This window comes from Chiloscyllium plagiosum, unplaced genomic scaffold (genome assembly GCF_037043375.1).
Source record: "Chiloscyllium plagiosum isolate Xiang-an unplaced genomic scaffold, Cpla_swu_hap1 HiC_scaffold_16, whole genome shotgun sequence".
Lineage (NCBI taxonomy): Eukaryota > Metazoa > Chordata > Chondrichthyes > Orectolobiformes > Hemiscylliidae > Chiloscyllium > Chiloscyllium plagiosum.
In genome coordinates this window covers 30,499,749-30,512,579 of record NW_028270154.1, presented here as the reverse complement: position 1 = coordinate 30,512,579, position 12,831 = coordinate 30,499,749, and the positions used below count along the sequence as shown (strand labels likewise).

At 42.4% G+C, this 12,831-nt stretch overlaps 1 protein-coding gene across 3 annotated transcripts in view; it reads right to left on the bottom strand.

Annotated features, from left to right (window-relative positions):
* LOC122556563 (organic cation/carnitine transporter 2-like) overlaps positions 1 to 12,831 on the bottom strand; it is a 132,885-nt gene that overhangs the window by 67,291 nt on the left and 52,763 nt on the right. For all 3 annotated transcript variants that reach the window (XM_087995256.1, XM_087995255.1, XM_043703377.2), the window contains exon 6: positions 5,963 to 6,063. In XM_087995256.1, the coding sequence (XP_087851382.1) occupies positions 5,963 to 6,063 (101 nt within the window). The remainder of the gene's footprint in view (positions 1 to 5,962; positions 6,064 to 12,831) is intronic.

Sequence of the window (12,831 nt, the reverse complement as noted above, 5' to 3'; positions counted from 1 at the left end):
GCCAGTACTTCCTTTCTTAGATGGAGGGGCCCAATTGCTCTCAGTATTTCAAAAGTGGTCTGACCAGAGCCTTGTATAGCCTCAGCAGTACATCTCAGCTCTTGTATTCTAGCCTTCCTGCTAATGTTGCATCTGTCAATCTAACTGCCAATAAACCTGCATGTTAAGTCTAAGAGAATCCTTAACTTCGACTCCCAAATTCCTTTGTTCTTCAGATTTCCAAAGGCTTTCCCATTTAGAAAATATTCTACTCGATTCTTCTCACCAAAATGCATAACCTCACAATTTCCACATTATATTTCATCTGCCACTTCTTTGCCCACTCTCCTAGTCTGTTCAACTCCCTTTGAAGCCTCCCCTCTTCCTCAACAATACCTGAACATCCATCTATTTTTATGTCATCTGCAAACTTAGCAACAATGCCCTCAACTCCTTAACATGAATAGTTACGGTTCTAACACTGACCTCTGTGGAACTCCACTAATCACTGGCTGCCATCCTGAAAAAGACCACTTTACCCCATTTTCTGTGTTCTCCCAGTCAGCCAATGCCTTGCCCCGAAGACCATGGTCTCTGATGTTCTTTAACAGCCTCCTGCCAGCACATTGTCAACGACCTTCTGGAAATTCAAATAGATCATGCTCACTGGCTCTCCTATGTAGACAATAGACAATAGACAATAGGTGCAAGAGTAGGCCATTCTGCCCTTCGAGCCTGCACCGCCATTCAATATGATCTTGGCTGATCATCCTTAATCAGTATCCTGTTCCTGCCTTATCTCCATAACCCTTGATTCCACTATCCTTGAGAGCTCTATCCAACTCTTCCTTAACTGGGACTGGGCCTCCACTGCCCTCTGGGGCAGAGCATTCCACACAGCCACCACTCTCTGGGTGAAGAAGTTTCTCCTCATCTCTGTCCTAAATGGTCTACCCCGTATTTTTAAGCTGTGTCCTCTGGTTCGGCACTCACCCATCAGCGGAAACATGTTTCCTGCTGCCAGACTGTCCAATCCTTTCATAATCTTATATGTCTCAATGTGATCCCCTGTCAGCCTTCTAAACTCAAGGGTATACAAGCCCAGTCGCTTCAGTCTTTCCGTGTAAGGTAATCCCGCCATTCCAGGAATTGACCTCGTGAACCTACGCCGCACTCCCTCAATAGCCAGAATGTCTTTCCTCAAATGTGGAGACCAGAACTGCACACAGTACTCCAGGTGTGGTCTCACCATGGCCCTGTACAGCTGCAGAAGCACCTCTTTGCTTCTATACTCAATTCCTCTTGTTATGAAGGCCAGCATGCTATTCTTCACTACCTGCTGTACCTGCATGCTTGCCTTCATTGACTGGTGTACAAGAACACCCAGATCTCTCTGTACTGCCCCTTTACCTAAATTGATTCCATTGAGGTAGTAATCTGCCGTCCTGTTCTTGCCACCAAAGTGGATAACCATACATTTATCCACATTAAACTACATCTGCCATGCATCTGCCCACTCACCTAACTTGTCCAGGTCACCCTGTAATCTCCTAACATCCTCATCACATTTCACCCTGCCACCCAGCTTTGTATCATCAGCAAATTTGCTAATGTTATTGCTGATACCATCTTCTATATCATTAACATTTATTGTAAAAAGCTGCGGTCCTAGCACGGATCCCTGCGGTACCCCACTGGTCACTGTCTGCCATTCCGAAATGGAGCCGTTTAATCACTACCCTTTGATTCCTATCAGCCAACCAATGTGAACTCATTTGTTACCTTTCAAAGAATTCTAACAGATTTCTTAAGCCTCCCCTTGACAAAGCCCTATTTTACCATGCACTTTCAAGTACTCCATAATCTCATCTTTAATAATGGACTCTAAAATCTTACCAATAGCAAGTTAACCAGCGTTTTGTTTTCTGTCTTCTGCCTTGCTCCCTTCTTAAACAGGGGTGTCACATTAGCTATTTTCCAACTGTCTGGGACACTCCCTGATTCCAGTGATTCCTGAAAGATCACCACCAATGCCTCTACAATCTCCACACCTACCTCCTTCAGAACTCTGAGGTAGAATTCATCCGGTCTAGTTGATTTATACACCTTCAGACCATTCAGCTTCCTCAGCACCTTCTCCTTGGTGATGGTCACTACACCCTCCTCTGCCCCCTGATCAGCTTGAAGTTTTTGTATGCTGCTAGTGTCTTCCACTGTGAAAACTGATGCAAAGTACCTATGCAGTTCCTCTGCCATTTCTTTGTTCCCCATTACTACACATTTTCCAGCAGTCCAATGTCCACTCTTGCCTCACTCTTAGCTTTCAGAAGTCTAAAAAATCTCTTGCATTCTTCTTTTGTATTACTAGGTAGCTTACTCACATATTTCAACTTCACAGGGTAAATTCTCTCACATAATGGCCACTGCCCTCAAATGGTTCCTTCATGTTTAGCTCCCTAAGCCAGTCTGCCTCATTAGACATCGGAGAGAGGGCAGCAGCTGAGAGACATGAATTAGAACTGCCTATTCCCTAAGTGGGCTCTACCCCAAGTTGCTCCTAAAATAAATCTTGTAGACTTTCCACAAATTCCTTTCCCTGAGATCTGCTACCAACCTAATTTTCCCTGTCCACCTGCATATTGGAGTCTCCTATGATTATTGTATTCGTGCTTTTTTTATATGCTTTTTCAAATTCCTGATTTATTTTCTTCCCCACACTCTGACTACTGCTAGGATGCCTGCACACAATTTCCATCAGTATCTTTTTTTCCTTTGCAGTTCCTCAACTTTACCCACATAGACTGTATGCCTTCCAACTATACATCAATTCTTGCTGTTTAATTTCATTTAATCAATTTAATTTCATTCCTTATTAACAAGGCAACCCCACCACTTCTGACTATCTTTGGATATTTAGTTCCCTGCCCTGATCTTGCAGTTACATTTTTGTGATACCCACAACATCATACTTGCTAAATTCAATCTGCGTGACAAGCTCATACTGAGTATATGTAAATAAGACATCCTCTGTCCTGTCAAATAGGATTTCCCTTTCATAAAATCATATTGACCTTGTTTGCTTATGGAACATGGCACATAACGGCGCAGTACAGGCCCTTTAGCCCTCGATGTTGCGCCGACCTGTGAAACCAATCTGAAGCCCATCTAACCTACAATATTCCATTCTTGTCCACGTCATGATTTTCTAAAGTCCCTACTACTATTTCATTCATAACATATTCTACACTTGCCCAATGACAGTCACTAGGCTAACCAGCCTATAGTTTCCATCTTTCTGCTTTTCCCTTTTCTTAATAGTGCTGTTGTTTTTGAGATTTTTCAATTTTTCAATCTGGTGGGACCTTTCCAGAATCAAAGGAATTTTGGAAATTTACAACAAATACTAGTTCTATCAGTTTTCCTGGTACTTTTTCTCTCAAGATATTGATTGTTTAAATCTCCTCCTCAAATGAGTGACCTCCTCTCAGGCACCTTCTTCCTGCTCCTCCAACATAGATAGTGCAGCAGCTGAGAGATATGAATTAGAACTGGCAAAGTGAGCATGTTTTAAGTTTTCATAGTTCAAATTGTCATATTTCAGTGGTTGCTGATATCAAACTTAGACCATAAGACATAAGAGCAGATTTTAGGCCATTCAGCCCATTGAGTCTGCTCCGCCATTCAATCCTGGCTAATAAGTTTCTCAACCCCATTCTCCCGCTTTCTCCCCATAACCTTTCATCCCCTTGATACACAAGAACTTATCTATCTCGGTCTTAAATATACTAAATGACCTGGCCTCCACAGCCTTCTGTGGCAATGAATTCCATAAATTCACTACTCTCCGGCTGAAGAAGTTTCTCCTTACCTCCATTTTAAAAAGTCTTCCCTTTACTCTAAGGCTATGCCCTCAGGTCCTTCTCTACAAATGGAAACTTCTTTTCAACATGTACTCTGTCCAGGCTATTCAGTATTCTGTAAGTGAGTGAGTGCCACGTGCAGTGCAACTCTGTGATATTTTGTTCTGTCATCAAGCAGCTGGGAAGCCTCCATTTCTCCTGCCCTAATGGCAAAGCCTGATTTAAAACTTCAGTTTCTCATCCCTTGCAGTGGTGACAATGACAAGAGCTGTTCTGTGATTTCTTTCCCTGGAGGAGCGAAGGGAATGACCTGTAAGTGTACAGAGCTGTGAACTTTGAGGGGATTGAAGGGCAACAATTGTAGAGGATCACAGAGTGGGATGGCTGTGACATTGCAATAAGATGACCCTTCATGTCAGTGATGAGAGGTCAGATGGTAATGAGTGCAGAGGTCTGAGATGATGTGGAAGAGAAAGCTAGGGGAAGCAGAGTGAAGAGCTTGTACTCGAATGGGTCGCACCAGTCATTTTTTTCCAAAGTCATAAGATCAATAAGTTTCTTGTGGCTTTGAATCCAGGAATGAGGCACCATTACCTCTGTGACATCATCCGCCACTTGTGCAGGTTAGGTGAATTGGCCATGCTAAATTGCCCGTAGTGTTAGGTAAGGGGTACTTGTAGGGGAATGGGTGGGTTGCGCTTCGGCGGGGCGGTGTGGACTTGTTGGGCCGAAGGGCCTGTTTCCACACTGTAAGTAATCTAATCTAATCTAATCTAATCTAATCTAATCTAATCTAATCTAACAAGCCTGCTTGTTTCCCCAGGTTTGACCCACCCTTCCATGGGAAACAGAATCTTACACTTGGGCCTTCCTCTTCACTGCATTTCTTCTAGTAATAATGCACACACCAGAGATGCATGGTTCAAATTAACTTATACTCATGACGTTCCTGGTTTTGTCAGAACACAAATGATCTATAATGTTTCAGCTCTGACTCTTCCAGGATCCTTTTAAATACTGGAACTGAACGGGGAGCACGCTGCCTCAGCGATTAGCACTGCTGCCTCACAGCACCAGGGACCCGGGTTCGATTCCAGCCTCGGGTGACTGTCTGTGTGGAGTTTGCATGTTCTCCCTGTATCTGTGTGGGTCCTCCACTTTCCTCCCAAAGTCAAAAGATGGGAAGGTTAGGTGAATTGGCCATGGTATAATTGTCCATAGTGTTCAGGGATGTATAGGTTAGGTGCATTAGTTAGGGGTAAATGTAAAGTAATAGTGTAGGGGAGTGGGTCTGGATGGGTTACTCTTCGGGAGGTTGGTGTGGATTTGTTGGGCCAAACGGTCTGTTTCCACACTGTAGGGATTCTAAGTAAATAGACTGATGAGGGTCATCATTATTGTCACCTGTTATAACTGTTTCAGAACCTCAAAAAATGGATCAGGATACTGTGGGCATAAGTTAAATAGACACTGAAAAATGTATTGCTGGAATCTACGTTTCCTGAGGCACTGTCAGCACCTTTTCTATAAGCAATACAGAAATTAACATTCACCATACAGTAAAAGAACCAGGTATGCTTAACCTAAATGTAATACTTGTTCAGCCTCAGTTAGTTTAACTTGCTATTCTTTTGTGTCTATACTACAGGAAACACATGAAAGCTCTGGAGAGGGTACAGAAACAATTTCCTAGATGGTTCCACAGTTGAGAGATTACAGTTACTTAGATAAATTGCAGAAGCAGTGTTTGTTCTTAAGGCAGAGGAGATTGAGAAGATATTTGATAGACTCTTTTAATATCCTTAAGTGTTAGACAGACTACGGAAAAGACAACAGTTTCCAGTGGCTAAACCATCAATAAGAAGACAGCACAGATGTAAGGTGCCTGGCAGAAAATGAGTGGTGAAAGAAAGGAAAAGATTTTTGTATGTAATGAGTTGTCAGGATTTGAACTGCTCTACATGAGAGTGGTGGCACATATGGAATCAATGTACCCTTTCCAGGATACAGCGAAAGATGCATGGAACTAACTGGATTGTTTTTCCAAAGACCCAGTGCAGATTCAATAAACCAAGTACCCTCCTTTATTGCTATACTAGTCTATGATATTACTAAATACTCACCATACAAGAAGGTTTATGATTGTGATCATTCGGATATTGTAGGTTTTAACCAAATGAATAATTGCATGAGACTGGTTACTTTTAGACTTCATATCTTCAAGCTGAAAGGAAAACAGATATAATTCAGTAATTTTGCTCATTAGTAGAAAATGTTGTTGTTCTTATCTCATATTTATAATTCATGTTAGTCATGGATGCTCCAGAAAGTTTACTTTGCAATATTTTTAAAGAAGTTATAGTTTTTGCAATTTCCTTTTTCCTCCTTTAACTGTCACCTACTGTATTGGCTCTGCATCACGTCGAATAGTGTGGCACTGGAAAAGCACAGCAAGTCTGGCAATATCTGAGGAGCAGGACTGTCAACATTTTGGGCATAATCTCTTCATCAGGAATGTGCATCACATGTGCATAATGGAAGTGGGGCTCAATAGAAAGATCTTTATAATAAAGTCCTTTATTTTAAACACCAAGCCATGTCACAGTTAAAGCTATTGGCTCAGAGAAATATTATTCACATAATATCACTCTCATTCATGTTTGAAAATGCAAAATTATTTTGTCAGTTAAGGGTACGCTGCAAAATATTTATTCTAACAAGAAATTCTAGCAAACATATATTATGGGTTTAGGAGTACTCTTTGCAAAATATTTATACTGAAAATAAATTGTGTACGTATTAAAAATCTTCCTTCAATCTCCATCAAAGCTCTGTATGTGGAGCATTGCGGGTAGCGCTAACAGTTTGAGTATTTTCTGCAGAATGTATTCTCCTTTCAAAACAGGATGTTTTGCACTCAATCGATAATTGTTCACTGTGCTTTATTGTTATAGTATCATTCTGCAGCTGCTTACCCAGAATTGTAAAACAGACAGTAATGTATCAACAACACAATGACAAAAACGGATAAATGCATATGGGAAGAACGATAATGATGCTGCTGATTTGTCATGGCAGCAACTTTATAGTGCTGTCTTTGTTCCCGTCTACTATGGGCATCAAACAGAATGAGAAACAGGTTCATGGCAGGATGGATTCTCGATCCCGGGCCATATGTTGGACAAACCTGATTTAGAGTATGATGTGAAAGTGAATGATCTGGTGAAGCAGCCTGTGCAGCTAGTGTGCAAACAAGAGGGAAATGAACTGACAGAATTGCAAGGAGGATCCCTTCAACTTTAGGCTATTTCCCTCCTGTGTTTAGTACAGATGGGCTCACTATCAGTGGCAAACGTGGAAGTAAAGGAATCTGTGATTGGGAAAGCAGCAAACAGTGCTCAGTGGTTTTATATAAGATAGTCTGAGTCCTGAACACTGCTGGTAACAGCAGTAAGTTTGCTGGGAGAGGGAAGGAACTGAGGAGGGACTGCATTCCTGGGCAGGAGGCACTCTGTTTTGCCGTGAGCTGTTGAGAGAAAATCAAGTCTCTCCTCATTCCATGTAGGCACTTATCTTGGAAAGGACTGCAGTCAATCTGCTGGACTAGACTGTGGGATGAAGGGCTTTTGCCCGAAACGTCGATTTTACTGCTCCTCGGATGTTGCCTGAACTGCTGTGCTCTTCCAGCACCACTAATCCAGAATCTGGTTTCCGGCATCTGCAGTCATTGTTTTTACCCTGTGGGCAAATATGTAAGTCAGTGCAGAAGGAAGGGAGGCAGTGAGTGTGCAGGGTGTGGAGGAAGTGTACTAGGGATGGAGGAAGTGTACAAGGGAGTAAGGATCTGAGAGTGTGTACGTGGGAATGCGTGTGTGAGGGAGAACGCTAAGAATTAATATGAGCCTGACACACACCTTCCCCGACCTTCTCATCCTTCTCCAAAACCTCTTAGCACACTGGGCTGGGAGAGAAAACCCAGACTGAAACACAATTCACTTGTGTTTCCCACTCTTATATGAATTCTGCCAAGGCCACTTGGTAGTGTATGCCACAAGAGGCAAATGAAAAAGGGCTTTTGCGTGAAACGTCGATTTTCCTGCTCCTCAGATGCTGCCTGACCTGCTGAGCTTTTCCAGCACCACACTCTCGACTTTAATCTCCAGCATCCGCAGTCCTCACTTTCATCTAAATGAAGAATTTGTGTTAGTTAAACCCAATGCCCCAGTCTAGCCCCAGTTCCCTTGTGGCAGGACTTAGGCCCAGTCTGTTTGTCTGTCTCGCTCTCCCAAGCTCTGCAAAAATGAACAAAGACAAAGGACAAAGACAATTTACAGCCCAGGAACAGGCCCTTCGGCTCTCCAAGCCTGAGCCGATCCAAATCTACTGTCTAAATCTGTCGCCCAATTCCTAAGCATCTATATTCCTCTGCTCCCCACCTACCCATGCATCTGTCCAGATGCATCTTAAATGCATCTACCGTGTTTTCCTCTACCACCTCTGCTGGCAGACGCCCACCACCTTTTGTGTAAAGTACTTGCCGCGTGTATCCCCCTTAAACTTTTCACCTCTCACCATGAAGTATGACCTCTCGTTATTGAATCCTTCACTCTGGGAAAAAGCTTATCTCTATCTACCCTGTGTATACCCTTCATGATTTTGTTGTCCTTAATCAGGTCCCCCCTCAATCTCCTTTTTTCTAATGAAAACAAAACTAACCTACTCAACCTCTCTTCATAGCTAGCACCTTCCATACCAGGCAACATCCTTGTAAACCTTCTCTGCACCCTCTCCAAAGAGTCCACATCCTTTTGGTAATGTGGTTACCAGAACTGTATACAGCATTCCAAATGCGGCCGAACCAATGTCGTGTACCTGCCAGCTCTTATACTCAATACCCTGTCTGATGAAGGCAAGCATACCACATGCCTCTTGACCACTCTATCCACCTGTGCAGCTACCATCAGGGTACAATGGACCAGCATTCCCAGATTTCTCTGCTCATCAACTTTTCCCAAGGCTCTTCCGTTTACTGTAGAATTTGCTCTAGAATTAGACTTGCATACATGCATTACCTCATATTTGCCTGGATTGAACTCCATCTGCCACTTCTCCACCCAACTCTCCAGTCTATCTATATCCTCTTGTATTCTTTGACAGTCCCTTATGCTTTCTGCTACTCCACCAATCTTCATGTCATCTGCAAACCTGCTGACCATACCAACAGTGCCCTCTTCCAGATCATTCATGTATATCACAAACAACAGTGGCCCCAACACTGATCCCTTGGAAGACCACTGGTCACCTTTCTCCATTTCGAGAAACTCCCTTCAATTACTACTCTGTCTCCGGTTGTTCAACCAGTTCTTTATCCACTCAGCTAGAACACCCTGCACACCTTATCAAGTGCATTACTAAAGTCCATGTATATGACATCAACAGCCCTTCCTTCATCTATCAACTTGGTCACTTTCTCAAAGAACTCTATTAAGCTGATAAGGCACAATCTCCCCCGCACAAAATCATGTTGCCAATCACTGATAATCCCATTCTTTTCTAAACATAAATAGATCCTATCCCTCAGTACCTTCTCCAGCAACTTTCCCACCACTGACGTCAGGCTCACTTGTCTGAAGTTACCTGGAATATTCCTACTACTCTTCTTACATAGGGGGACAACCCTCCACTCCTCTGGCACCTCAACTGTATTTAAGGATGCCACAAAGATATCTGTCAGGGCCCCAGCTTTTTCCTCTCTCGCCTCTCTCAGCAACCTGGGATAGATCCCATTTGGTCCTGGGGATTTGTTCACCTTAATAACCTCTAGCCTACCCAACACATCTTCCCTACTTATGTCAACGTGATCCAGACTAATCAAACTTCTATCTCTAATCTCAACATTCATCATGTTCCTCTACTCAATGAACATTGATGCAAAGTAATCATTCAGAATCTCACTCATTCTCTCAGGTTCGACACACAGCCTTCCTTCATTATCCTTTAGTGGACCAATCCTTTCTCTAGTTACCCGCTTGCTTCTTATATAAGAATAAAATGCTTTGGGAATCGCCTTAATTCTGCTTGCTAAAGCTATTTCATGACTCCTTTTAGCCCACTTGATTCCTCGTTTAAGACTTGTCCTATCTTCCGATATTCCTCCAGGGCCCATTATGTTCTTAGCTGCCTGGATCTTAAGTACGCTTCCTTTTTCCTCTTGTCTAGATTAATGAACCAGAGTTTTTTTTAATGACAAATAACCAATTTAACTGGTTATTAAGAGTTCTGGAGCTTCTTTTGAAATCAGATTTCACCACCTGCCCCATGTTGGGATTTCAGCCCTGACCTCAAACATTAGTCTGTGACTCTGAATTACGATTGTATATTATATTATCACTATACCAATACCTACCTACTTACTAAATGAGAAAAATGGTATTCTCATTTAGCATTGCTATTTAGCACTTTTCAAAGGTGTTCTTTATTAAATACTAACAACAATAGTTGTTTGAGCAAGATTTCATTAAGCAGCACCTTTAGGAAAAATAATAGCTGTAAAAATGGCACTGACACAGTTCAACTTTTAACTACACAAAGAAACAAGAATATATCAAGGCTGAAATCTTGCTTTACAAGTGTTTAAAGAAATGAAGACTCTTTTGGGAGTAAAACTGGTTACAACTTCTGCTTATCGCCCACAATTTGAAGGTTCATTGAAAAGATGGCATCAAACATTGAAGACCAAGATTAGCATGTATTGTTGAGAATGTCCTAATCATAGAATCACTACTGTGTGATAGCAGGCCATTCAGTCCATCAAGTATATACCAATAATCTGAAGAGCATCCCACCCAGACCTCCCCATGCCCATGATCCTGCATTTCCTCTGGCCAATCCATCTAGCCTGCATATCTTTGGAATGTGTGCAGAAATCCAGGAAGAAAGTGCAAACTCTACACAAACCGTTGCCTGAGGATGGAATCAAAGCTGGTCCCTGCTGCTGTGAGGCAGCAGTGCTAACCACTGAATCACTTTGCCACCCCAAATGATTCGAAGAAATGATTGCCTTCTTATTTTTAGACATTAGGGATATTCCTAAGAAGTCTGTTGGGTTCAGTCCTTTTGAAATGATGTGGATATGTTGTAGGGTCCCACTTAAATTGAAGAAAGAATATTTGATAAATCGAACTCAGAAACTCTTTTTATAATTCACTCATGGGATGTAGGCATGGTGGCTGCCCATCCCTCGTTGCCCTTGAGGAGCTGCTAGTGAATTGCCTTCTTGAATGGCTGCAGACCCACAATGCCATCAGAATCCCTACAGTGTGGAAACAGGCCATTCTGCCCTTCAGCCTCCGAAGAGTAATCCATCCAGACCCATTGCCCTACTATGCTATATTTACCCTAAGTAGTACACCTAACTAACATGTCTCTTGAAACTATGGGCAATTTTAGCACGGTCATTTCACCTAGCCTGCACATCTTTGGATTGTGGGAGGAAACCAGAGCACCCAGATAAAACCCACACAGACACAGGTAGAAAACTCCACACAGACAGTCGCCCGAGGTTGGAAGCGAACCCCGGTCCCTATTGCTGAGAGGCAGCAGTATGAACCATTGAGCCACTGTGCTGCCTTATCAAAGAGGGAATTTGAGGATTTTGACCCAACTCACTAGAACAAGCCATCACTCACCAGATATCTGCCAAAAGGTTAACAGTCCTTGTCCCTACACCATCTTTACATGCCTCTGTGCACCTGCACAAGCATTACTTCCTCACATGGTTGCTGATATTTAGGCCAGACATGGCAGACAGGAGGAACTTGTTGACCCACTATGCAGGCAGGTACACAAAGGTCTTTCTGAACAAGGTGATGCAGAAGCAAGGCTTTCTCTTGCCCCTTCCAGAACCAACAGTACAGGTCACGAGACCAGACTAAGCCAGCCTGGTCTGAGGTTCCCATCTGGGATTGGAAAGTCACATACATCTGGAGGAATGCTCAACACTGATGGAGCAGATCGTTGCTCTTCTCCCAGTCTGTCAGCACTGTCACCATCTTCCCTCCCATACTTTGCACTCACTCTATCCTTGCTGATATACTCACCTTACACCAAAGCTCGTACTGCCTGGTGAGAAAATCATCATACCAAGTTGGGAAAAGAATAAAAGATGGACTGAGATGCTCCAAATATCGAGATAGGCCTCACTGGACTTCTCACCCAATTTTGCCACAAATTCAATCACACCCACATTTCTCAAACCCCTCTAAAATCCCATCCAAAGTGGTAGTGTTATTACCTATCTCTGGGGAAATATAAGAAGCAAGATTCAGTGGACCTCATCAAATCAAAAAGAAATTACATTGATGCAAATCGTGTATGTAAGTACTCCAGACAGGAGGAAGGATCAGTGTGTGGGTCTGTTAAAGAAGTATTATGACATGGACGATATGAGTGTATTTATGGTAGTGAAAGAACTTGGGAGTGAAAATAAAATATCAAAACAATTAGCGTACGAATTAGAAATTTAAAATTCAAAAGTTGATCCTCTTGGAACCAGATTGGATAATGTGAAGGTGCTTAAAAAGTTAGATAGCATCATATTTTAACTTGCAGAAAACTATCAAGATAACTTACAAAAGCTTTCACAGAATTGATATCTGTGCATAAGTCAGGTTAAACAACCTTGGCTCTTCATGGTTTTACAGCAGGGGATGTGTTGCCTATAAAACAACTTCCTTACAGGGTCAGCCTAAATAAATTAGCTCAAGTGAGGTAAGTGGTGAAGTTCGTGGTAAAAAAATTACAAAATTGAACTGATTCCGGGAGTTAGAGCCCACTTATCATGATGGTGCTGAAACTAATGGCTCACAGCAATTCTGTATTGAGTATTGCAATATCAACCCAGTAACAACAGTGGATTTATATCCTACTCTATGACTGAAGGATTGCTTTGAAAGAACTACGATAACTAGACACACATGATTTGTCATGAAAA